The sequence below is a fragment of the Vanellus vanellus genome, assembly GCF_965231255.1.
Source record: "Vanellus vanellus genome assembly, chromosome: Z".
NCBI classification, from domain to species: Eukaryota; Metazoa; Chordata; class Aves; order Charadriiformes; family Charadriidae; genus Vanellus; species Vanellus vanellus.
The window spans coordinates 36316069-36343799 of NC_138908.1; the positions used below are offsets into that span (position 1 = coordinate 36316069).

General features: G+C 43.7%; 1 protein-coding gene across 1 annotated transcript in view; it reads left to right on the plus strand.

Annotated features, from left to right (window-relative positions):
* Nucleotides 1–782: 782 nt before the first annotated feature.
* SHB (SH2 domain containing adaptor protein B) overlaps nt 783–27731 on the plus strand; it is a gene marked incomplete at both ends in the record, with an annotated part of 73525 nt that continues 46576 nt past the window's right edge. The window contains 2 exons of the mRNA XM_082497648.1: nt 783–1364; nt 17555–17672. Of these exons, the coding sequence (XP_082353774.1) occupies nt 783–1364; nt 17555–17672 (700 nt within the window). The remainder of the gene's footprint in view (nt 1365–17554; nt 17673–27731) is intronic.

The following is a 27731-nucleotide window of genomic DNA, read 5'->3' on the forward strand; positions in this document are numbered from 1 at the left end:
GAACCTCAGACCAGCTAGGAAAGCAACAGCTCTCGTGCCTCCTCGCAGCAGCAGCTCCGCTCCCTTTCACGAATGCAGAGCGGAAGACTGGGCGGATCCCACCCGCTGCAGCACCGGCCCGGCGGGTCCTGACACGCCCCCACCACGTCCGTTTTGCCGCGGAGTGCAGGCAAAGGCCATACCGACTCTTCCGCGCTCCCCGGAGATGTTTGCTGCTGCTACTGCACGTCCTGCCACTCCCAGGGCTTTCGAGGACACAGCGATGAGCCCTGGAGTGGGCGCCCTGCAGAGACGCTGGGCCCATCTCCTTCCGGTCAGGGAGGAGCGCACCTCACCGTACCGCCACCGCCCACTGGCACCTGGCCCGGCCCCGCTCGGCTCTCCCCGCCCCCGGCCGCGACAGTGGGCGGGCCCTGGCGGCGAGGCCTGCATGCAGATGTGTCTCTCGCTTCCCCGTTGAGTACTGAGGTAAGGCCAGATTCCTCTACAAGCGTGGAGGAGCGAGAGCTGCGCTCGCGAAACTCCTGGAGCCGCGGGGGAAGGCGCGGAGCTCGGCGAGCGCCCGGAGCGGGCCGGGAACGGTTCCTTCCCGCTGGGAAGTCGGGGGCCTAAGCGGGGCCCTTCCAGTCGTTGGCAGCGGTAGAGCTGCGTGCGCGCGGAGGGGTGTGTCTGGACCGCCCCGCCATCCTGCTTCTCCATGCGGGCGGCGGCGGTGAGCGGGACTGGCGCGTCGGGCGCCAGGGGCAGCGCGCGGTGCTGAGAGGCCGCGGCCGGGAGAGACGATGGCCAAATGGCTGAATAAGTACTTCAGTCTGGGCAATAACAAGACCAAGAGTCCTCCGCAGCCTCCGCGGCCCGACTACCGAGAGAAACGCAACAGTGCTGGCAGCACGCCCCGCCCCGACGGGCCGCCGCACCTCCACCTTCACCACCACACCTCGCCTGGCTTTCTGCACCGCTGCCTGCGAGACGACACCAGTGACCTGATCCGTGCATACCGTGCCCAGAAAGACCGTGACTTTGAGGACCCCTACAGTGGGCCTGGCTCATCACTGCGCAAGCTGCATGCCATGTGCCGCCTGGACTACTCCACACCCGAGGACCTGGGCGAGGCGGCCCCCAAGGCTTTCTCCTCCTCATCGTGCTGTGCCATGCCTACCATCACCTGTGCAGCTGGGTCCCCACACCTCTTTCGCAGCCACAGTGAACGCCGTCCAGCGATGCCACCTGACATGAAGTACATCTCCCCCAAGCACTGGCTTATCAAGGTCGAGAATGGCAGTGGCAGCAATGGCACAGGCAAGAAGCTCAACAAGGGCTCCAAGCAACTGGTGACCTCTGTCCCCTCTGCCAAGAAAGATAAAGTAAGTATTGTGCCTCTGTTCGCACCCCTGTAGACTAGGTAGTAGGGCAGCAGCTGTGTCAATCCTGGAACAATTTTTGGTGAGGGGACTAGCTCCTGTCTGAATGAGCCTGGAGCAGCCAATGCTCTCCACCATGCTTCTCTGGCCCTCTTTAATATCTCAGGGCAGGTAGAGCGTGTGCAAGGCTGGCACATGAAGTGGTGATGCCCTGTCCTCTGGGCTTTCAAACTCACCTTTCTGATGGGGCAGGTTTGCAGGTGAGCCTCGCCCTGCTCTGGGACACAGTGCAATGCCAGCCTTGTGACTGGTACTGAGGCTCTTGGTTTGACATGCTTCTGCAAAATAGGATGTGGGTCTTTGAGAGGGTGCTTGGGGAGCCCTAGGGTCACTTGAGAAGCCCTGTACTTGTGACCCAAAGTTGTGGCCTCAGCCCCGTTGAATATGGTATGGAGCAGCCATATATAAAAAAATAAAAAAATTAAAAATCTGAGGCCATCCCAAGTCAGACTGCCTGTTTTTAAGGAGGCAATTTGTCCAGTGTTCATTAATAACTTCTTTGCCTCCTAGTTCAGTGTCAAAGGTGAAGTAGTTCAAAGTCCTGTGTTACAACAGCATCACAACTTCCATGATAACTGTGTTTCCAACTGGCAGCTAGCTGAAGCAAACTCTATAGCTACTGTCTCAGTTGCAAATGTTCTGCTGTCTTTTACTGGTCCTTCTCTACAAATATTAACAAAACACTGTAGACACAGCGCTGGAAGGTGCTGGGTTCAGGAACTCAGGTTACAGCTAGGAAGCTTTGCAGAGGGAAGTAGTGTTAATTATTTTGTAAGCCCAGCATGTCTCACCACCTCTGTTGGTCCTGTGAGTATAGTTGTTTGTTTTTTTTTTTTTTTCATATGTTGGAAATTAATATTTCTCCATTTTGTAAATTGGCTTTTACAACTTCAGTGTAATAGCCACATCACAGGAATTCTAAGTATGTGCTGAATGTTGTCAATTTAAATGATCTGTGTGTACATGTTTAAATGTGTAACATGATTGCATTGAGTAGTGACACATTTCTATGACAACTTGATAAATTATATCCTTTCCAGGTGGAATTCCAAATAAATCAGCTTGCGATGGTGAGATGATACAAGATTAAAAGTCTAGAATTTATTACTTTCTCTGTCATTTAAATGTAGTTCCTGACTGGAAGCAACTTTTGTTGTGGAAGTGATTGATTAAAGTTAAGAGTCTCACTTTATTATGGTCTTAGTGTATTCAGTCTTCTTTCGGTTTCTTGTGTTGATACTATGTATTTGCTCTTAGGCAACTGTATTTAGCAACTTCATACTTCAGAGAAAATAACTGTGCGGCGCAAAATGCTTCCGTGTGCAACTGCTATTCTCTTCTTTTTTATAGGGCATGATTTTTTTTTTTTATTTAGCTTTCAAATTTAGACCCTACTGAAGCAATTTTTGAAGCAGAAACTAAATCTGCTGCTGGGAAAGCTGCTACTTTGTGTGGTCATAAATCTGTCTGCTGCTGCTTTGAATGAGCAGCCAACATTTTTTTTTTTTTTAAAAACTCATTTAGAAAACTCATGTCAGAGTCACATTCTTTCCGTTTTTGAGAGAACTATATGTGACAAGCAGGAAATTTTAACATGTCAGAGAAATAAAATTGTCCCTACACCTCAAAAGGTAAGTGTGCCTGCCTCACCGCCAACAGAATTTGATTGTAAGGAGCTACATAGCTTGTCTTTTGTTCAATTGTGTTATTTCCTTCCTGCTGAAATCTCTTTCATCTCACAGCTCTGAAATATACAGCCTCACAGGTGAACCTGGTAAGCAGTGGTCATAGTGGGCAGGCATAGAACTGCTTCTGTCCTATGCTTTTAATTGAGGACAACAAATGACTAATTTAATTAACAGAGTATGTCTAGTTCAGTGGCAAATAAAGCAAGTGGAAATAAACTTCTGTAAGAAGGATAAACTAGAGGGAACAGTAAAGATGGTATCAAAAAAACTAGTGGCCTGACATTTAGAATAGTTGATGAATGTCACAATTCAGAATGAATGTCTGAATTCAGAATAGTTGAAATGTTAATAACAAAGGAGGAAAACTGAGTAGCATAGCTTAAGCTAGTAAGTACCTTAGGAATGAAAAAAGATCCACTTGCCATATACTTGTCATCATAGAAGTATGTTAGTATTTAATGATCCAATAGTGTTCACTAAATGCTTGTGTTCTGTTCCAGCACCTCTGTTTTTTTTCTCATTTACGTACAAGGATAGAGTGCTGTTTTCTTTATGTGTTAACTGAGAAGTGAGAAGTATGGTTTCCAACAAATTCAATGAGCAATTTTATAACTTTTGTGGCTTGTCATCAGTAAAGATTTAGCTGAAGAGTTCAGTTGTGTGTTTAACTTGAAAGAGTTACTAGAATGGGAAGGAGATTCAGGAAGGTGCTTGTTTGGTGTAGCTACATATAAAGGGCAAATGGCAAAGTATGAATAACAACAGACTGGTTATTCAAATTCCCAGGAAAAAAATTATAGACTAGATGATTCAGGGAGTAAAGGAGATAGAGATTAAAAGCAGTGGCAGGCATGATTGTATTTTGCAAGATTCCAGGCTTAGGCTGTAAAAGTAACTAACCACAGACATGTAATGTATCTGAGGTTCAGGAAGCTTTGATGTGTAGAGTTAGAAGTACCAACTAAAGCTGAAGCAGACAAAGCTAAATTGCCATGCTTCTTTAATAGTGAGGTGACTAACCTCTGCAACAGATGCCTAAGGGAGCATCACCATTGTCAGATGTCTTTGAATTCAGGCTGGTAGGTGGATTTTTTCATGCAGGTTTTGGGGCTTTAGCAGTGGTGCTAAAGGAGAGCAGGCTATGTTGGAATTCATGCAGAAGGAGCTCAGTTCCTCCAGCATGAAGGATAAGAAATTACTGGCTTCCATCTTTAGTGCTGGCCTGGGAGATGGTAACTACTTAGCTTTCCTGTAGCAAACAAATGAGTGTAGGCAAGCCAGAACAACATGTGGCTATATGCTGGAACAACCTGGTGGCTACTGTATTTGTGTAAGAATAAATGTGAGACTTGGGTTAGGATCAGTGCAATAGACAAACCACTTGGTGAACTGGGGATCTAAAATAATTAGTTGAAGTCTTTCTGGGCGACTCTCCTCTATTTGGCATTGTGTGGTGTGTGTAAATCCATGAAAGTGTAATAGTTGAGGGGAAAGTGTGTGAAACGATACTTTGTATATTTTCTAACCTATTATGCTTTTTTGAACACAAACATTTCTCTCTCTGGCTTTGCAAGTGAAGAACCTGGAACACTGAGCAACTGTATCATACTCCATTGAAGGAAGTTCTTGCGATTATAAAAGCTGGGATTGCAGCATACTTGTCCTTTACAGAATAACAGAATGGTCAGGGTTGGAAGAGACCTCTGGAGATCATCTAGTCCAACCCCCCTGCCAGAGCAGGGTCACCTACAGCAAGTTGCACAGGACGGTGTCCAGGCTGGTTTTGAATGTCTCCAGAGTGGGAAACTCCACAACCTCTCTGAGCAGCCTGTTCCAGTGCTCTGCCACCCTCAAAATAAAAAAGTTCCTCCTCATGTTAAGATAGAACTTCCTATGTTCAAGTTTGTGCCCATTACCTCCTGTCCTATCAGTGGGCATCACTGAAAAAAGACTGTTCCCATCTCCCTAGCACCCTCCCTTTAAGTATTTGTAAGCATTAATAAGATCTCCCCTCATTCTTCTTTTCTCTAGACTAAAAAGACTCAAGTCCCTCAGTCTTTCCTCATAGGAGAGATGTTCTAATCCCCTAATCATCTTTGTAGCCCTTTGCTGGACCGTCTCCAGCAGATCCCTGTCTTTCTTGAACTGGGGAACCCAGAACTGGACACAGTACTCCAGATGCGGCCTCACCAGGGCAGAGTAGAGGGGGAGAATGACCTCCCTCCACCTGATGGCCACACTCTTCTTGATGCACCCCAGGATGCCATTGGCCTTCTTGGCCACCAGGGTACGTTGCTGGCTCATGGTCATCCTGTTGTCCACCAGGACTCCCAGGTCCCTTTCCGAAGAGCTGCTCTCAAGGAGTTCAGCCCCCAACTTGTACTGATGCGTGGGGTTATTCCTCCCCAGATGCAGTACCCTACACTTACCCTTGTTGAATTTCATTAGGTTCCTCTCTGCCCAACTCTCCAGCCTGTCCAGGTCACGCTGTAAAGCAGCACAGCCTTCTGGTGTGTCAGCCACTCCTCCCAGTTTTGTGTCATCAGCAAACTTGCTGATGGTACACTCTATCCCTTCATCCAGGTCATTGACGAATATATTGAACAGGACTGGACCCAGTACTGACCCCTGAAGGACACCACTCATTACTGACCTCCAACTAGACTCTGCAAAAAGATAACTATTTCATAATGAGTAGCATTTTGCACTCCCTCTGTACAGTGGAGGCAGAACTGTGAAGCAGTTCTGGATATTGAATGCAGAAGACACTGCAAGTTGCAAGATCCATTTCCACAGGACAGGACATATCTGACGCTGTAGAAAACAGCCCAATTCTGCACAGGCAGAGCTGATCCAGTGCAAAAGTATGTAAAAGTTGTGTGGCAGCAGCAATCATGCAGGAAAGTGTTCAGGGCAGCATAGTCGCTGACTTGATTTACAAAGACCTGAAAACTGTCTATGTGTGAATTCTACAATTGTATATGAAAAAAAAGCCCTTTGTTTCCATGGGATCCACTTCAGAAGTGTGGTGAAGAGATCTGGCTGCTAGTTATGCATCAGGGCTAAAGCTGGTTGCCTTGAAAGCTTTCCCTCCATCATGTAAGAAACAAGTACCTTCCTGACATTGCAATAGACTGTGGAAATGCTGTTTGAACTTTTAAGGTCTTGCATAAAAATGCTTAGGCTCCATGGAATATTATTAATAACTGTATATAATTAAAACTTTTTGGTAAGCACTGAGAAGATGTTTTTCTTATTTTTGTTTATGGAAGGTCTAAGTTTTAGTTGATCTTGCAAGTAAGAACAAGTCAGGTGTATTCACCAGAATCTTTCAGCTGGCTTTTCAAGGTGCCTTGAGGAAACACTTGAAAGATGTCTAAGCAATGTTTGGCTTATTTATATCAAAGTGTATAGTTTCTAGAGATCCTAAACTACAAATGTAACTCTATGTCTTATTCCCACATTTAACCCATTGGAGCAGGGTGCCAGGTGGCCACTCTTTAAAATTTGTTCTACTCTGAAACAGTCTTCCTCTCTGCATGTGGTTCCCATTGGCATATGGCTCTGCCTTTGAGTCAAAGGTCTCAAGGAAAAGATGCTGGTGGCCACTGGTCTTGTGAACCTGCATGAATGGCTAGGGCAAGACCACACATAAAAGCAGCAAAATGCGTTTTTTCTATGTATTCCATGTTGCTATAGTGCAGCTATAATGCAGCTAGAAATGCATTTTTCCACATATGTTGAGTCTCATGATTAAGAGACTATTACAGTCTTATGAATGGGAAGACATTTAGTTATTATCTGAGCCTGTGGAGCCTTAGTGACTTTCAGGCTGCTTGAAGTGATGTGGTATGCTGTTCAGTTACAAGTATGTCTGGCATCTGCAGCGTATTGCACAGCTTGGAACGGTATCAGCTCTGGTAACCATCCAAATTTTCAAACTCTTGAACACAGAGAGATCCAAGAAGAGAAGAGCTATCGGAAGGCAGTATGAAGCAGCTGGACACATGGAGGTTGACGGAGGGAGTGGGAGTGTTCTGGGAGAGTGTGATCACCACCCTCTGGACCTCGATGTTCAGCCAGATTTCAGGCCACTTCACCATCTGTTCATCCAGCCTATACATCAACAGCATGTACACAAGGACTTTATGGGAGACAGGGTCAAAGGCCTTACTGAAGTCCAGGTAGATAATATTCACTGCACTCCCCTCAACTATCAGGCCAGTAATTTGGACTTCATGACCATAGTTTTCAGTTCAAGCTCAAAAACTAACAGAACCACTCATGGCTGCGGTAGCCTGTTGTAATGTAATATATGTGGAAGTGAAACCTTCTATAGACAGAATAAAGTTATGTAGTTTATTGTGATTTAAAGGACATTTTAACTCTAAATGAGAAATTAGTCACTGTAAGAACATGTATTGGAACTTATGTAAATGACTTTTAGCCTGATTAATGAGGAGAAAGGGTCTAGAAAGGAAAAAGGTGAATCTGTGTTTCCCTTTTTAACCACCAAGTTTGCTAGTAAACTTCTGGTTTGGAATCTGATCTTGTGGTGGCCAGATTGCCATTGTATTTGCTTGGATCACTGAAGAAATGCTTATTCTGTATTTTTTTACAAGCTCCTTTGTTCCCCAAGCTCACTAACACTGTTTGGTATAGGAGAGATGTTTGTGTCTCTAATCATCTTTGTATACGTCCTTGCCTGTTGCTTATAGCATCTGATTCTCAGAAATTCATGCAGAGCACCGCTCCATGGCAAAGAATATGGTTTGACTTCTCATTCCTTTCCTGCCCTGTGTCAGCGTGATTGTATTCTTGACTAACAGTATGCTAGATGCTGTGTTGAAGTGGAGGAAGTAATATGGGACCTGTCAGTTCAAACAGCATACAGTGGATTCTGGTGATAGATGGGAAAGGGACTGTGGTACGGATCTTACTGTATGTGTCACTGTTTCTCTAAATGTTACTGTAAAACAGCCAAGGGAACAGATGTAAGGTGTGGTTTTGGAGTAGTTGTGCATTGTGCATGAACTGTTCAAAATTATTTTACAAAACATATTCAGCTAATGTCAGTGCATGGGATACAAATATATATCTTTTTGGTTGGATGGTGGTTTTTTTTACATTATTTTCTGAAGTGAACAATATCTATTAACTACTCTGTGTTCTTCCTTCCATAACTCTTGGATCTATTGGCAGATGCTGGAAGGTATATTTTCAAATTTAAAATACTTGAGTGGATGGGTCAAGGAAGGACCCTTTCCTTACTGAGGGGAAAGCAGGTAGAACGCTGTTTTTAAACTTTGAGCAGAAGCATCTGGGTGGCCTGTGTTGCCCTATGTCACGTACAGGGGCCTACAGGAAATGTGGGGACAAACTTTTTAGCGGGGCCTGTTGTGGTAGGAAAAGAGGTAATGGCTTTAAACTAAAAGAGGGAAGATCTGGCCTAGATATAAGGAAGAAATTTTTTGCAGTGAGGGTCGTGAAACACTGGAACAGATTGCTCAGAGAGGTGGTAGGTGCACCATCCTTGGAAATATTAAAGGTCAGGTTGGATGGGGCTCTGAGCAACCTGATCTAGTTGAAGATGTCCCTGATCATTGCAGAAGGGTTGGACTAGATGAACTTTAAAGGTCCCTTCCAACCCAAACTATTCTATGATTCTATGAATTATCCACACATGGGATGGCAGGGAACTGCAATTACTGTGTGGGGAATCAAGGGCATAGAGGAGAGAAATGTGGAGGCAAGAAGACAAGAACTGTTGTTTATAGATCAGCTTGTTAGCAGTGAGGTTGTGTCCCTGTGAGTGTGTGGGCTTGTAGAAACCACAAAGAGCAATTAATCTTCTCTGAAAACTAAGGCTTGTGTATGGGGGAGAAACTCTTGAAACCCTGTTATTAAATACTGGCTTTTTTTTTTTTTCCCCAACACCTGGCTACCAGTCCACATCTGTCTCACAAATTTAGGAGCTGCCTTTCCCAATTTGTGCTTCAGTTATATTTTAGATAAGGAATGTGTCCTTCTCTGGAAATCAAAGCTCTGAATGAGGCCTGTGATTTCTTTTAAGGGCAGAGCTGATGCAGGTCTTTCTAACACTCAAATTTAGGAGCAGAATGAAAGGCTCTATACACAGCTCCATCTGTAGAGTAGTCCTCTAGAATCATGACTTAAATTTCTGACTCATTAGCAAGATATTAAAAATCCTTCTTTTGCTCTTCCTGATCCTTCTGCTGATCCTTTGGTATTTCAGCTACAGATCACTGTATTTGCAGGTTTTCCAAGGCTATGAACTTTATTTTGAAAAAAGGTGGTACTGAAGCTATGGGGAGGGTTACCCAACAGGTTCTTGAATTCAGTGCTTCATGGAAGAAAGCATAAGTGCAGGTCTTCATTCATTTGGAAAACAATCCAGACCAAATTCTGCGGTCCTTTTGTATACATGCTGAGCTTTGTCCAGGCTTCATCATCAGAGACCTTTCTGATGTGCAGTTGTCTGGGCATTAAATGAAAGTATTATTTTTAAGGAAACATCTGCTTAGGGCATGTTTGAAATGTGAGACCTGGAGATTGCTTGGCGACAAGGAGAGAAATTTGCTATTTGTCAAAAATTTCACATGGTTGTTGTAAAAAAAAAATCAAAACCGCCCCCCCCACCCCTCCCCTTAATATAGAGTAACTTCTACTGCAGCTAGTGATTGGTCTTTTGTGACTACAAATTCTTAGAGAGGATGAGGAATTTTCATTGCATTGTATTAAATGTGTTAACCATTGTGTTCTCTGACACAAATTCAGTTTCTAACTGCTCTTCTCTTCTGTATCTCTGCTGACAGTCACATGTTCTTTTGTGTGATACTGGTGGACTTAATTGCCAGTCACAAAAACTGAGAGAGGAATATGTGGTCTGCCACATATATATTGCCATATATATTAATAATATATTTATAATACATAATATTTAATAATAAATCTCCCCCCAAAAAGAGTCTCTCATTATAAGTCTCCCAAAGGTTTGGCTGGCAGGAGAGGTCCTTTGGTCTTTTCCTTCATGTGATTTATCATAATTCCTCTTGGATTCTTCCAGAATGGTGAGTCCTTAATCATGACCGCCACTAAATCAGTGAAATAACACACAGTTCTTTGCCGAAGTTGCTGTTTCTTTTTTGTTTGTTCCCTTTAAAATGCTCTTTTTAGTCAGACAGAAATATCTGCAAAATTATGCATTTAGGTATGTTCTTTGTTTTCTTCCTGTTGCTGAATTTGCAAATCATGCTTTTGCATATGCAAATACTCTTTTAAACCTGTATTTAATATAATAATATGTGTAGGTCTTAAACGGTATTTTTAAGACTGTAGAAGAACAAAGATTATGCATCAACAGTGAAGCTTGCACATTAGTTAATATATATTAGAGGGGTAAACCAGAATCTTAGCTTGTATTTAATTTTCTAGGGGAGGGTTGATTTTGGTTTTTGATCTTGTATCCACTAACTGACTTTTTAGCTAGAGCTATGGGTTTGAATTTGTCAATTTGTTTGGTAACTGAGCCATACTCCTTTTCTTTTGCCTTTGAGTTTTAACAGACAACCTGCTAGGGAGAACTCCTATGAGTGTTCCCTAAATCCTTGTTGATCTCTCTGATCATGGAAGCTTAAATACAGGTTTTGCTTACTTTTTGTCAGTGCACTTCTATTTATGTATTGGAGTTTCTTTTGCTTGAAGTTACTCAGGCCTCAAGTTACTGGTACTAGATCTACATGATAGAAAATAAGCATTGGATGGGGCTTTGAGCAACCTGGTCTGGTGGAATGTGTCCCTACCCATGTCAGGGGGGTTGGAACTGGATGATCTTTAAGGTCTCTTCCAACCTAAACCATTCTATGATTGTGCTCCCACATTGGATCTTCCCCACATGGCATGGAGGTGATTAAGATCATGATCTGCAAATGCAGATGCACATGCAAGGGATGTACCTGGGGTACTGATAGGCTTGTGAACAGAACTTGCACATAAAATTGGCAAGCTTGTGTTTTGTGAGGATGGCATGAAGGGGTATGATGACGATCTACTCATACCCTATGGCATGAAGCAAATCTTTTGTACTCAGAACTTTGTCATTCATCAAAAGACTGTCTGTACTTTGTCTGACCTACTGCATGTTGGCTTGGAAGGTGAGCTTGCTAAGGTAAAAGTAATTTCTGGGGAGATAGCACAAGGACTTGCAGAGTAGGAACCCTTTTTCTAGCTGGGATCTCTAAGAACAGGAGAAATAATCTTCCATAATGGGATTGTGAAAAGGAGTTTAGGCATCTACAGTAGCTATGTTCTAGTAAAACTAACAATCCTACTCATTTAAGGTTTTCAAGCCTTTTTAAAGAAGACTTCTTTTTGAAAGAAGAAGAAAAACTTGACACTTCCTAGAAGTGGAAAACATATAGCTGTTAGGAAGTACAGAGGAAATCAAATGTTGGCACTGTCCAACTGCTATATTGAGGCTGAGAATTAGTAAATTCTAATATATATGGAAACAGTAACAGTCACCTGGGGAGCCCTCTGACAGCTCAAAGCTGTAAAGCTACTTTTAATACGGAGATACAGTTATACAGCTCCAGAAAGGTGAAGCAGACTGCTCTTTCTACCTGACTGAGTGCTGAAAAGTGGGTTTGGTATTTGCTTGGGAGATTTTGTTTTGGATTTTTGTTTTGTTTTGGTTTGGTTTTCTGTTTTGTTTTGGGTGGGTTTTTTGGGGGGTGGTCATGTGGGGGAGCAGGTTTGCCCGATCTGACGTCTTTGATAGGTGGCCTGATTGAAAACATAGTGATGGTGAGCTGTATGGAATCCTATAGTGCTTGTAACACTATTATTCATCTGAAGGAGAGGAGTTTACACCCACTGTCCCAAGTAGTTGAGGTTTTCACTCCAGGGATTATTATAGTGGATATATTTCCAGCCTCAGTCTGATCTGGTACAGATTTACAGATAATAAAAGGTAATAATAGTAATAAATACAATAATGAAATAATGCGGGTTTGGACCATCTTACATTTTCTTTAATTTCTTTGTTAGAAAGCAGCTTTTGCTTTCTTAGACCTCTTCTGAATAACAAGTTAGTTGCTTTAGTCCTGTTCATGTTCGATACAGTAAGCTCTCAAGTATGTTACCATTGTGCTTAAAGCAAATCAGTCTTGATTTTTATCTTGTTTGACAGCATTTTGTATATATAATTTCCCTCCTAGTATATTTTTGGCAAATGGAGAAGAAGAAATATGGAATAACTGTGTTAGCTTTCTGTTTCATGTTTTAGTACTGTTCTGCTAAGAATTTGGAAGTATTCCTTGTCAACATTTGTAATAGGAGGGCAGCACAGAGCCCATGCTACAGTCCAGCAGCTCTTGACAGGATGCATCAGAACACTAAATGGATGGCATTTCAAATGCAACATATTTGGAGATAAACCTGTCCTTGTGACTAGAAGAAATTACTGGTGTGTGATACACATGGTTTGTCTTAAGAGTGTGCAGCTGCTGTCACTTGATTTGCAGTTTGGGCATATGTTGCCAGGCATGAGGGAGGGGACTTTTCCTTTGGGTTAACTGTTTTTTGCAATAATGAGGCAGTAATTTTAGACACTGCGTGAGAGAAAGAGTTATTTTTACCTCCCTCTATTATCCATGTCAGTCTGGTGGTTTCTGGTCAAACAAAAACTTGCAGTCACTTTAAACTTTGAGTAGAGAAAAACACAATTCATTATAATTAAAATATCAATCCCAGATACTTTGGTATTTCAGCTGTTAACCTGTGACTATAGGACAGCTAAGTCTTGATCTGACACTCAGAACTGTGTATTCAGTGATAACAAATACATCTTTTAAGATGTCCCTTCTTTGGGATGTGCTTGTGAGTGATCTGTGTAGTCTAGGGGCTGGGAGCTTATGCTGAGGAATGTGGTGGGGTTTTTTTGGTTGAGTGTTTTTTTGTTTTGTTTTGGGAGGTTTTTTGGTAAGCAAAATAAGTCGTATAAAATAGCAGTGTGGCAGTGTTGTAGGGCCTGACTAGTGACTCCAAAACTGTGTGACATGTTTTGTTCCTTACTCTTAAAGGAGATCTCTGCCTGAGATCTGATCTTCAAGGAGATCTTCAAGGGACCTGAACAGGCTGGAGAGGTGGGCCCAAGACAACCTCATGCAGTTCAACAAGACCAAGTGCAAGGTCTTACATCTGGGTCGGGGCAATCCCAAGCACAAATACAGGCTCAGCGGGGAATGGCTGGAGGGCAGCCCTGAGGAGAAGAACTTAGGGGTCCCGATTGATGAGAAGCTCAGGGAAGCTCCAGGGACAGTGACACAACCACTTCCCTGGGCAGCCTGACAACCCTTTCAGTGAATAAATTTTTCCTGATATCCAATCTAAACCTCCCCTGATGCAACTTGAGGCTGTTTCCTTTTGTCTTTATTACTCGGAAAAAGAGACTTACTCCCACCTTGCTACAGCCTCCTTTAAGGTAGTTGTAGAGAGCAATAAGGTCTCCCCTCAGCCTCCTTTTCTCCAGACTAAACAACTCCAGTTCCCTCAGACACTCCTCGTAAGACATGTGCTCTAGACCCTTCACCAGCTTCATTGCTCTTCTCTGGACACGGTCCAGAATCTCGATGTCTTTCTTGTAGCAAGGGGCCCAAAACTGAACACAGTATCTGAGGTATGGCCTCACCAGTGCAGAGTACAGAGGGACAATCACCTCCCCAGTCCTGCTGGCCACACTATTTCTGATACAAGCCAGGATGCTGTTGGCCTTCTTGGCCACCTGGGCACACTGCTGGCTCATATTCAGCTGGCTGTTGCCCAATACCCCCAGGTAATTTTCTGCTGGGCAGCTTTCCAGCCACTCTTCCCTAAGCCTGTAGCCTTGCATGGGGTTGTTGTGATCCAAGTGCAGGACCTGGCATTTAGCCTTACTGAACCTCATAAAGTTGGCCTCAGCCCATCGATCTAGCCAATCCAGATTCCTCTGTAAATCCTTCCTACCCTCAAGCAGATCAAGACTCCTGCTCAACTTGCTGTCATCTGCAAACTAAGGGTGTACTCGATCCCCTCATCCAGACCTTCGATAAAGATATTAAAGAGAATTGGCCCAGTACTGAGCCATGGAGAACACCACTTGTGACTCGCTGCCAAGCAGATTTAACTCCATTCCCCACCACTCTTTGGGCCCAGCCATCCAGCCAGTTTTTTACCCAGCTAAGAATACACCCGTCCCAGCCATGAAAAGCCTATTGCAACCTAAGTGGCTGGAAAGCAGCTCAGCGGAGAAGGACTTTGGGGTCCTGTGTGACAGGAAGTTGAACATGAGCCAGCAATGCGCCCTCACAGTAAAGAGGGCCAATACTAACCCAGGCTGCATTAAAAGGAGTGTTGACAGGTGAAGGGAGGTGACTTTTCACCTCTACCCAGCACTGGTGAGGCCCCATCTGGACTGGTGGGTCCAGTTGTCACCTCCTCAACGCAAGAAAGACAAAGATGTACTGGAGCAAGTCCAATAAAGGTCTATGAAGCTGATAGTGGGACTGGAGCATTTTTCATATGAGGAGAGGCTGAGAGAGCTGGGACTGGTCAGCCTAGAGAAGTTAAGTGACTGTGGGGATCAACGTGTATAAATACTTGATGGAAGAGAGTGAAGATGGAGCCAGACTTTTCTTGGCACTGCCCAGTGACAGGACAAGAGGCAACAGGCACAAATCAAAATACATGGAAGTCCATCTGAGCACAAGAAAACACCTTTTACTGTGATAATGGTCAAACATTGAAAGAAGCTGTCCAGAGATGCTGTGGAGGATCTACCTATGGAGATATTCAAGACCTCACGGGACATCCTCATGCACAACCTGTTCTGACCCTGATAAACAGGAATTCTATTGGATAATATCAAGAGGTCCCTTCCAACCTCAGCCATTCTGTGATTATCCTGATCACTACAAGGTCAAAATAAGAATTTCATTAATTGTAGCAAATTGGAAAATTATTAAAAAAAACCTCAGGGAGAAGGGAGACAACCTTTTAACCTACAAGTGAAGTAAAGATTTAATGCAGTTTTCTCCTTTACTATAACAAATGCCATTCAACATATTTGTCAGCGACGTGGACAGTGGGGTCGAGTGCACCCTCAGCAAGTTTGCCAATGATACCAAGCTGTTTGGCAAGGTAGAAACGCTGGAGGGGAGGGATGCCATCCAGAGGGACCTGGACAGGCTGGAGAGGTGGGCCCAAGCCAACCTCATGCAGTTCAACAAGACCAAGTGCAAGGTCCTACATCTGGGTCGGGGCAATCCCAAGCACAGGCTGGGTGGGGTATGGCTGGAGAGCAGCCCTGAGGAGAAGGACCTGGGGGTTCTGATTGATGAGAAGCTCAGCATGAGCCAGCAATGTGCATTTGCAGCCCAGAAGGCCAACCATATCCTGGGCTGCATCAGAAGAAGTGTGGCCAGCAGGTCAAAGGAGGTGATTCTGCCCCCCTCTACTCCACTCTCGTGAGACCCCACCTGGAGTACTGCATCCAGCTCTGGAGTCCCCAACATAAGAAGGACATGGACCTGCTGGAGCGAGTCCAGAGGAGAGCCACAAGGATGATCTGAGGGCTGGAGCACCTCTCCTATGAGGAGAGGCTGAAAGAGTTGGGGCTGTTCAGCCTGGAGAAGAGAAGGCTCCAGGGAGATCTTACTGCGGCCTTCCAGTACCTAAAGGGGGCCTACAGGAGAGCTGGGGAAGGACTTTTTACTAGGGCATGTAAGTGATAGGATGAGGGGGAATGGCTTTAAACTGGAAGATGGCAGGTTTAGATTAAACATTAGGAAGAAGTTTTTCACTTTGAGGGTGGTAAGACACTGGAACAGGTTGTCCAGAGAAGTTGTTGAGGCCCCATCCCTGGAGGTGTTCAAGGCCAGGCTGGATGTGGCCTTGGGCAACCTGATCTAGTGGGAGGTGTCCCTGCCTATGGCAGGGGGGTTGGAACTCGATGATCTTCAAGGTCCTTTCCAACCTAAACCATTCTATGATTCCATGATCTCTACAGTGTTAATTAACTCCATGGCATTTGTGCAGCTGTTTGATCTGGAAATGCTTGTGTGTCCTGTTTTTTGCTCACTCTGGTGGGGTATGCTGGCAGCAGAAGACAGAAGCAGATGCAGCTTCAGTATCACAGCTGGCCATGTACTTCTGGTTCTTTGTTGAAAAGGTTGAAGCTGTTGGAACAGCAGTCTGCTGTCAGTCTTACTGGTGCTGGTCTTAATGATGTAAGGTAACTGATGGGACAGAAAGAGTCTTGGTTGAAAAATCTCTCTTAAAGAGAGTGGGCCTTCAGGGCAGAACCTTTCATTCTTGCCCTGCTTTGAGTGAGGGGTTGGACTGGAGTGATCTCCTAGGGTCCTTTCCCACCTGAATTATTTTATGATTCTCTGGGGATTCTGATGCTGAGGCCTGCCTCTGCTCTTTCTGCCTCGGACTCATGCCTGTCCTACATGACATCCCTATGCTCTGGAGTAATTCTCATATGAGGATTTTTTTATTTGCCCTTGTCCCCTTTCCAGCTTCTAGAAACCAAGATTAACTCCTCCCCTTCAATAACAGGGAGGAATGATTCCTGTTACCTATGTAACCAATGGGACTTACACAACATACGATGATTTTGCAGCAGACAGGGGAGAATGGTAATGTAGGGTAAAGGGTGAGATTTTCTAACGTTCAGCTTTTTCTAGTCTACTGATGGAGGAAGAAAACTTGTTCTTCTGACAGATAATTTCTTCTTGCTGCCTTTTGTCCTAGTTCACAAAATACAGGTAAATATAATGTGCCTTTGAGAGAAAGAATAGTACAGATGGGTTCAAGAAAATAATTTTAAAAAGCAGCTTGCTTTGTGTCTTGTTCCTTTTCCACTGAGAACTAAAATTATAAAGCTTCTTATTAATGCAGTGAAAAGAATAGCCTGTGAGCATTTATTTGAAAAAGTTTTAACAATCATTTCAGTTGTAGCTGATAAACCTAAAAAGCAGAAGGGGGTGAAGTAAGTGCAAGTGAAAGTGTGCGTTTTTTGCTGAATATTAGCAAATTTCTTTGATAAGAATTGCACTGTATTGAATGTGCTGACTGATTGGATCTTTCTAATTTGTCCATCCCGGTTATTCCCTGTCTTGTGCTAGTCAGAAATCTTTTGACATAGAGTCTGCATTTGAGAGGTTTCTGGTATGAACAGAAGCACAGTTCTATTTCAGCACCATTTAGTAACTGATTTGTCACAATTGTGTATTTGTCCTCTGAACTCAGATTCTACTTTGAAGGTGGCATAAGATGCAGCTGTGTGAAACTGGTTTTCTTTTTGCTGGTCGGGTGTTACTGCCTTCTGGTTTGCACATCTGACTTGGAGATTCTAGTAACAGTTACTTTCCTGTCTTTCAGGTGTTGATAGCTGATGACTACTCAGATCCATTTGATGCCAAAAGTGAGTTGAGTAGAATGAGAAAAGGAGAGAACACTGGCTATATGGAACCATATGAAGCCCAGAGAATAATGACTGGTAAGAAAAGACAATTGCAGATGTGAGCTTTAATTCCATGGCAGTTCACATGGACATTACAGCTGCTATGAAACAGAAATATCCTTTGGCATGCAAAACGATGTTTCTGAAGATGCTTAAGTAGTCAACAGTCAATGTTGTGGAGGCTTTTCATGTGCCTGCACATGCCTTGATATCTAAAAATACTGGTCTGGACCTCACTATTGAATATGGATGGTTTGTACTGTCATATGGGAAGATGAAAATGTGAGTAGTGGGAGTTGGAATGTGTATTGCTCAGCTTGGCAATGTCAAGGCTGTCATCTGTGTACACAGTAGGGATGGCCAAAGCATGACGTTGTGTTAGTTCACTTAAAAACAGTTGATCAATTTGCTAGGGCCCTTTTTTCCTCAATCAGATTCAGACTTCTTGGTCTTTCCTCTGTTGGAGGAGGCTTGAAAAGCTACATCTTTGTGTAGCTTCCTTCTTTCCTTCCTTCCTTGCTTCTCTGATGTTTTTTTGTACCATTGGTTAAAATGAGACACTGTAGGATGCCTGTGAGCCTTTAATTGCTATTCTTGGTAGTGTCCTTTTTCTGTCATGTAGGGAGGTGGTTAATGGTGATATTGTTGGAGGAGTTTGGACTGTTTGAACCCCTTGTCCTGGCATTATGCGACTGTATTAACTGTGTATTTTCCTTGTATTATCTGCGTCCACTTCCTACTTGTTGGCTGTGCAGTCTGTAAACTTTTCAGGGGTATGGGGCCATATGTTTTTATTCTAGGATGATTTGACTTTGTCAAAATGCATCTTTGTGCAGATCAATTGTGCATTTCTTTGATTTGTACAGCAGGTCCTATTTTTCTCATTATTGTGCCCAGTTAAGTTGATTGTATGCTTTCCTTTTCTATTGGCAGCTCCTGTTTTGGGCGTTCAGGAAAGATTAATCACTGGGGGAAGATGAGGCTGTTGGATGCAAAGATCCTTTTTTCATGCAAGTGTTCCTATTTTTCTTTTCTTAAATAGCATTTCTGGAGAGAGACACAGGAAATGACATGCAGACTATATTGTTTTGAAGTTTTCAGTATCTTATAGAGCGGCTGGGAGCTTTTATTTCTCATTGGTGTAAATATGTTCATTCTAGTTGAGTAATTTATCAGAAAAACAAATCGGTCCAAATAAGTTCTTGCTCCTTATACAGCAATGATGAGCATTTGTAATTTTAACTATGAAGTTTACAGTACTTTGATTTTTTTCTTCCTGTGTTTAGGACAGGAGCTTATTCTATTTCCTTTTCCAGATTAGCCATAATAAATGAGATGGTTTAGTGGACAATACTGGATGGCTTAGCTAAAATAAGGGACAGTAAATTTGTATACCCTTGCAATTGCAAGACACTCTTTTGCCAAATTGGTGTGTGATGCAGCTGGTAAGCTGTTATATCTGTTCTGTATGTTATTATAGAGCAAACAAGAGGCACTCTCCAAGATGCCAAAGGCACTTTTGAAACTGGGGTTTAATTGGGTATAATGATATCACAAGTGTTCTGAACGTGCATTTTATTGAGCTAGTGGAAGATGCTTGATATCTGCCTGAAGATGTTTAGTGTTTTGAGATCCGGGTATTTGGTTTTCACTCATCTTGTCCTAATCCTAGTAGAAATAGAGAAGGTCTTCCCATAAACCTTAGTGACGTCAGGTTATATTCTACTATATTCAAGCATGTGGTTTTATGTTTGGTTTTTTTTATTGCACAGATTTTGCCTTTGCATTTTACTTGACAAATGAAAATCCAAAGGCATCTTTTTGGAGAGTTTTTAAAGATTCAGTTTATATTTCCCAGGTGAGATCTATTATATATTTACTGTTTCTAAAGAAGACCTCTGGACTGCAGTTTGGTCAGCTGCAAAATGTTTACTGCTTTGTTTGTTATGTTTGTTTGTTAGCTGTGCTGTCTGATGAATAAAAGAACATTATATGGCTATCCATTTAGTTTAACTAATCCGGTGAAGTCATTCTAGCTGTATTTAACATGCTTAATCCCAGAGAGAGGGAATCTGCATACCCCAGCAGAATGCACTTTAGGAGAGACAGAAAACAAAACAGCTTTTTGTCAGTTACTCGTTGTTTACCGATGTACCCTGCCTCTTGATCAAGTCTGGAAACCAGGTGTAAGGACTAATTTGAAATAGGAACCTAAAGTTTTTGTGCATGCTGCCTGCTTCTTGAGTTAGTAGAGGATTAGGCAAAAGCAAATGTCTATATGAAATAAGAACCTATTATTTCAATTTGAGAAGCTAAGCTTACACCTGAATAAAAATGTATGTCTGAAATAACTAATATGTTCATTCAAAAGTTACTCGCCCTCCCTGAAAGCTCTGTGGCGTTGCAGTTGTGATGCAGTTGGTTCTCAGCTGATGTTTAATTAAAAACAAAACAAAACAAAACAAAAACAAAACCTTGAAGTTGATGATTTCAGTAAACTATTGAATGGTCTATCTGATTCCATGCTGTCTGTGGTGAGAACTGGGTTTAACCAGGCTTGAAATTTCTTCTGCTGGTAGTGTCCCCAAAAATACTGTCATCTCAGATTTGTGGTTATGTTGATTGAAAGAAAGCAACCTTTATGCCAAGGTTTGGAAAAGCTTTTCAAAGAAAGGCTTGACCTGGGGCTAAGGTAGAGCATGTTGAGAACAAATACATGTTTATAAGAAGCTGTCATCTCCTGGCAATCAAACACACCTGCTGGCCTATGCTGATATTTGTGTCTGTCCTGTATTCAGGAAGTCCATGCCAGATGTTCCAAGAAAGTCCCTGGGAATACAATTCCTCGTGTGCAGTGTGGTGTGAATCTCAGCTTGCATGGGTGTGCATCTAAAGCCACAGGAACAGTATTGCCTCTTTGGCTTATCCCCAGCCTGTTTGGGGATTAGATGTCCCAGTGTAAATACAGATGTATGAAGGAAGTTCTCTGTGATCTTAATATCTGACATACTGTGTCCTGGACTATGCATGAATAGTCTATGGCCAGACTATCTCTGGCCTGGCTGCTATCATGCATGTATGCATACATGAAAACAAGTAGAGATAGCTAAGAAGTTGATGATTTCAAAGGATCCTGAGAAGTAGGTGGAGCAGAGAGAAAAGAGTAACCTGCTAAGGAAATATTGACATTGCTGATACTGCCTGGATAACCATATCCTAGCAAGAAATAGATAAGGAAGGACTGGAGGCAAAGAGAAGAGGAAAGAAGAAACAGTGCCAGATAACATTACTGTGACTGAGGTTTGTCATAAAGCTGCAACCCCATGTGCTGATTTACATTTGGGCTGTCTAATGGCTGAAAGGACACTATTCTCCCTTGGAATAGCAACATAAATCCCCTTTGTTCCCTTGCAAGGGCTAGACTGTCTATCCAAATGTGTTGTAAGTATGGTGTTTCCAATACTTTCTTATGCAAGCTTTCAATTCTTATTTTTCCCCTAGTGTGTCTGTAGCTGCTGCAGTAGCTGCTGCAATAACATATGGCCTGTCTCAGAAACAGGCTTGTGCTGCCTTACGAAGCACCATTGCTTGCACCAGGTGTAGGGGATACTTCATGCTTGAGAGAGTCGCTCAGAGGAGCAGTGGCTGGAGATGCTGCATTTGAACAGAAGTGAATGGTTGAGACACTGACAGGCTAGAGTGGTGATGTCCGTTTCATCATCCATTCTTCTTAGGGAAACTAGGGGAAGAGAAGGTAGCTTCCACCTGAGTATTTACTCCCATCAGCCTGCACTGGATGTCAAATACTGGAGAGGGGTCTGTTTGTTTTCTGTGGTAATCCCCTACCTGAGAGGAGGAAAGGTGCCCTCAATTCATGGATATGGCTGTGCTAGGGGAAAATGTGGGTATCTTTTTTTTTCCTTAAAAATTGTCTTAAAGTTATAAGGCCCTATCCCCAGCCATACCCTGTGAGCTGGAAGGGGTAGTCCTGACTTTGTCCTGACAACTGCACGTATTGACACAGTTCTTCCAGGTTCTTTGCCTATCAGAAGGAATTAAGTCAAGTCCTCAGACTGCATGTAAAGTTTGCAATCAAATACCAAATCAAGGCAGTCTATATCACAGCCATCTGTGTGCTGGATCATAGAGTACATCTAAAACCTTGGGAGGAGGGTCCAATTTTGGATCATCACTCAGGCAGAGATAACACTGTCAGCGAAGTTGTTGCACAAAGAACTGTATTCTTTAAGGTATGATAAGGAATACTGTCTGCAAGAATGAGATAATAGACTGCGTCTGTTGCCCTTCTTAACTTGCTGCTTCACTTTGAAGGGATCCCTTTACCTCCAGCTCACAATTTTTTGAGTACAAAGTGCCTAGGATTATACTTGTTATAATATAAAAATCAGTTTACTTGGACAGTAGTAAAATTAAAGTCAGTTAAAGTCTCAAACTTCAACCTGGGTGATGACACATCTGCACTATGAGCTAAGGGAAGTGCTTGATGAGGAAGTGCAGAGCCTCAGGGCCTTAATTAATGTGAGGATTCTGTCAATGGGAGCTTTTTTGAGGTTAAACAAGAGGGATATTAAAGAGAATTCCAAAGGAAAATTCACAGGCTCACAACATTAGCACCCTGCTTGTTTTCTTCTTTTTCTGTGTATTTATCATCCTGTCTCTATATACATCATCCTGGCTACACAGTAGAACAGCAGTGAGCAAGTTTAACTAGTTCGCAGCTAGGGATTTTGTGCTTTGCCTTGCTCCCCATGGATGCAGAAAGCTGAGCCTCCTCTCTAGATGCAGGAAGTGCTAGAAGACCAAACGCCATTGTGCACTTCACTGCTTCTTTCCAGGGACCGTGGTAAGTCTGTGCCTGAATCACAATGGAATCTCCAATGCATGATAGGCAACCTAGCAAAAGCAGTGCACCTGCCTTAACTGAGAGCTCGCCATGGATATGCTGGGAGCAGTAGCTCTGTCTTGCTGTAAGCTGCCACAGAAATGCTGGGAGTGTGGGAAAAACAGCATTCCTGTGAACCTGCACCTACTTCAAAAGGTCTTGGGTATCAGTTTCCCTCATATCTGGAGAAGTCTTTTTGTTGTTGTTGTTCTGACATGCAACTTCATCTGAATAGTCACTGTAGCACATTGGTGGTGAGTCAGTTCTTGTAAAATCCTTTACCAGGTGGCCTCTGGCATGTTTCTTGTTGCTGCTGATTCTACTACTGCAAATAATGTAAAAAGAACAATGATGATTACTTTGATAAATATTAGGCTGCATAGATTAGCATGTACAGCATGGGATGTTTAGAAAGAATGTTTCTGGTCTATTGATCACTGAGCCTAGCAAAGCAACCTGTGATCTTTAAGCACCGTAGTGGCTCTGTTGAACATTTGCTATCTGCTTGTATTTGAACACGGCAAATAGCTGTAGCCAACACAGAAAAGGCAGTGTGTTTGCCCACTAAGCTCAACAGCTGGCCTAGTTTTCAAAAGACATTAAGTTTATTCTCTTGTGCCTACATTTGTGTGTGTTCCAATTCTAGGTTCTATTTGAGGATCTAACACTAGGCTAGCCATGACTAGAAATCAGCCCAAAATGAGAATTCATCCATCATCAATTCATCTCATACAGTATTGTGGATTCCTCTCTGGAGCTCTTATGTTCATTGTCCCATTGCCAGATGGTGTGAATAAGACTACATATTGATCGTTATAGCAGAACAAGGTTTAAGGTTTTTTCTTTAAAAAAAAAGTGGGAAAAAATGCAAGATAACTTTTCGCTCTTGAAATTTGATGAGTATGTGCTTTCAACTCATAGTTTGCAATGTGGAGTGACCACTGGGTGAGATTTGAAGGAGTTCAACAGCACACAGAAGTAAGCTTGTGACTGATAACAAGATGGCTTTATTTAAATGTTGGGAGCTTTCTAAAGCACTGCACTGGGGACGTCTTCCTAGAGCTGATAAAGAAGGAGAAGTCTGGTATGTCCTGAGCATACCCATCATTTGGAGTATAGTGCCAGTGTTACTGTGTGTGTTTGTAGGGCTTGGCCCTCACTTGCTGCTAGCCTGATTGTAGTGCAGAATTCCCTGCAGTGCAGTAGAAGTGAGGACATATGTTCTTCTTCTTTAAAATACGGTAGAAGTAATGTTAGTTAGAAACCTCCTGGGCTTCAGCATCTATTTCAAGTTGTTTCTTACTTTGTTAGAAATTTGGAGAGAGATTTCATGCAGCAAAGATTTAAAGGAAATAAGTTTTCTAGGGACAATTATAGAAGAGGAGTTCTTTCTTTGCATATAGGTCTGATGTGTACAAATTGAGGCATGTTTGAAATAGTGCTGGATCTGATTCAACACAAGTCCTTACCTTCTCACTGAGCAGAGCAATAAATTTCACATGTGCTGTGAAACTCTATCACTTTAGATCCACGTCCAGTTTCCATGATGATCAGTGCTTCTCTTCCTGTCTTCATGTAGCGCTTCATGTCCCATCAATGAGTGTGAGGAGATAAGACCAGAATGTATAGAGTCCTAGTTCTCATGCTGGGAGAGACTGTGTTGTGTTGTGGTTGCTATAACTAGATGCATAACTGGGAGTGGAAACCAGCTGTGCATAAAATGAATAGCATTCCTCTATGTTTGAATCTGTCTTCTCCCCTAAAACAGTTCAAGGTATTCTCTCTAACGTTTAATATTGTGGCAGTGCTTGCTGCTTTGGGTAGTGCATACCAGCTTACAAATATACAGAAATAAAAACCTCACTCTTTGCTACTCTGTACAGGTGGGTAACCGTAAAACTGGCCTTTTCCTGAAAGTAACCATCCCCCCCACCTTGGTCTGGAGTAGGAGTTAGAAAGAGAGAGAACCTATGTCTTGCCACTCAATGCATCAGTTGCACGAACAGAATTTTTCCTTAGTTTCAGTGTACAAACATATTGTCCAGAATGCCTTCAAACCAAGATTTAAATGCCTTCTTCCCGCCACCCCCCCACACCCCACCCCCCCACCCCCAGCCCCAGCCCTTTTTCGCAGAAACACAAAATGGTAGGGGTTGGAAGGGACCTTCGGAGATCATCTAGTCCAACAACCCCTGCCAAAGCAGGTTCACTTAGAGCAGGTTGGAGAGGAACTCATCCAGGCGGGTTCTGAATGTCTCCAGAGAAGAAGACTTCACAACCTCTCTGGGCGGCCTGTTCCAGTGCTCTGTCACCGTTAAAGTAAAGAAGTTTTTCCTTATGTTCAGATGGAATTTTCTGTGTTCTAGTTTGTCCTTATTGTCCTGTCACTGGGCACCACTGAAAAGACATGGGGCCCACTGAAGCCCCATCCTCTTGACACACACCCTTTAGATATTTATAAGCATTGATGAGATCCCTTCTCAGTCTTCTCTTCTCCAGGCTAAACAGACGCAGGTCTCTCAGCCTTTCCTCATAAGGGAGGTGCTCCATTCCCTTGATCATCTTCATAGCCCTCCAATGGACTGTCTCCAGTAGTTCCTTGTCTTTCTTGAGCTGGGGAGCCCAGATGTGGCCTCACCAGGGCAGAGCAGAGGGGGGAGATGACCTCCCTCGACCTGCTGGCCACGCTCCTTTTAATGCACCCCAGAAGGCCAATGGGATCCTGGGCTGCATAGGGAAGAGTGTGGCCAGTAGGTCGAAGGAGGTCATTCTCCCCCTCTACTCTGCACTGGTGAGGCCATAACTGGAATACTGTGTCCATTTTTGGGCTCCTCAGTTCAAGAGGGACGGGGAACTGCTGGAATGAGTCCAGCGAAGGGCAACTAAGATGATTAAGGGCTTGGAGCATCTGGCTTATGAGGAAAGGCTGAGAGAGCTGGGACTCTTTAGCCTGGAGAAGAGAAGGCTGAGGGGAGACCTTATTATGGCGTGCAAGTATCTAAAGGGTGGGTTGAAGGAGGATGGAGCCAGGCTCTTTTCAATGGTTCCCAGTGACAGGACGAGGGGTAATGGGCACAAGTTAGAACATAGGAAGTTCCGTTCAAATACACGTAAAAACTTCTTTACAGTGAGGGTGACAGAGCACTGGAACAGGCTGCCCACGGAGGTTGTGGAGTCCCCTTCTCTGGAGATTTTCAAGACCCACCTGGATGCAGTCCTGAGTAATGTGCTCTAGACAATCCTGCTTTAGCAGGGGAGTTGGACTAGATGATTTCTAGAGGTCCCTTCCAACTCTGCAAACTCCGTGATTCCGTGAAGACAATTGGCCCTCTTGGCCACAAGGGCACATTGCTGGCTCATGGTCATCTTGTTGTCCACCAGGACTTCCAGGTCTGTCTCTGCAGAGCTGCTTTCCAGCAGGTCAAGCCCTAACCTGTACTGGTGCATGGGGTTATTCCTCCCTAGTTGCAGAACTCTACGCTTGCTCATGTTAAACTTCATTGAGTTCCTCTCCACTCAACACTAGCCTGTGCAGGTCTTGCTGAATGGTGTCACAGCCTTCTGGTGTGTCAGCCATTCCTCCCAGTTTTGTGTCATCAGCAAACTTGCTGAGGGTACACTCTGTCCTCTCATCCAGGTAATTGATGAATATATTGAACAATACTGGACCCCGTACTGACTCTTGGGGAACACTGCTAGTTAAAGTCCTCCAACTGGACTCTGCGATGCTGATCACAACACTCTGAGCTCTGTCATTCAGCCAGTTCTCAGTCCACCTCACTGTCCACTCATCTAATCCACACTTCCTGAGCTTACCTATGAAGATGTTATGGCAGACTGTCAAAAGCCTTGCTAAAGTTGAGGTAGACAACATCCACTGCTCTCCGCTCATCTACCCAGCCAGTCATGCCATCACAGAAGGCTATCAGATTGGTCAAGCATGATTTCTCCTTGGTGAATCCATGTTGACCACTCCCGATAACCTTCTCTTCCATTCCACGCTTAGAGATGACATCCAGAATGAGCTGTTCCATCACCTTTCCAGGGATGGAGGTGAGGCTGACTGGCCTGTAGTTTCTGGGGTCTTCCTTCTTGCCCTTTTTGAAGACTGGCATGACATTGGCTTTCCTCCAGTCATAGAATCATAGAATCACAGAATGGTTTAGGGTTGGAAAGGACCTTGAAGATTATCAAGTTCCAACTTCCCTGCCATAGGCAGGGACACCTCCCACTAGACCAGGTTGCCCAAGGCCACATCCAGCCTGGCCTTGAACACCTCCAGGGATGGGGCCTCAGCAACTTCTCTGGACAACCTGTTCCAGTGCCTTACCACCCTCAAAGTGAAAAACTTCTTCCTAATGTTTAATCTAAACCTGCCATCTTCCAGTTTAAAGCCATTCCCCCTCATCCTATCACTTACATGCCCTAGTAAAAAGTCCTTCCCCAGCTCTCCTGTAGGCCCCCTTTAGGTATTGGAAGGCTGCAATAAGATCTCCCTGGAGCCTTCTCTTCTCCAGGCTGAACAGCCCCAACTCCTGCTCTCCATGACCGTTCAAAGATGATGGAGAGTGGCTTCACAGTAACATCTGCCAGCTCTCTCAGCACTTGTGGGTGCATCCATCAGGGCCCATGGATTTGTGGGTGTTGAGTTTGCCTAAATGATCTCTAACCCAATCCTCCTCCACCAAGGGAAAGTCTTCCTTTCTCCCGGCTCTCTCTTACCCTCAGGATCTGGAACTGCTGAGGGCTGGCCTTAACAGTAAAGACTGAAGCAAAGAAGGCATTCAGTAACTCTGCCTTCTCTGCATCCTCCATCACCAGAACATCTACCTTATTCAGCAGCTAGCCCACATTTTCCCTAGTCTTCCTTTTGCTACTGATAATACTTGAAGAAGCCCTTCTTATTGTCCTTGACATCTCTTGCCAGGTTTAATTCCAAGTGGGCCTTAGCCTTCCTCGTTTGCATTCCTCCATACTCTGACAGCATTCCTATATTCTTCCCCTTTCACGAGGGAGGAATGTTTCATGTATTTCAGCATCCACATCTTGCTCTTTTGGCTAGATGTAGTCTGAAAAATGGACTAAATGGTGAAACTTGAATTACAAGCCTGGATATAAATTGAGGATTTTTTCAGTTTCTTACCACTTCTTCTCATTAAGACAAAACTTAGGTCCAAAATGATGGGAACAAG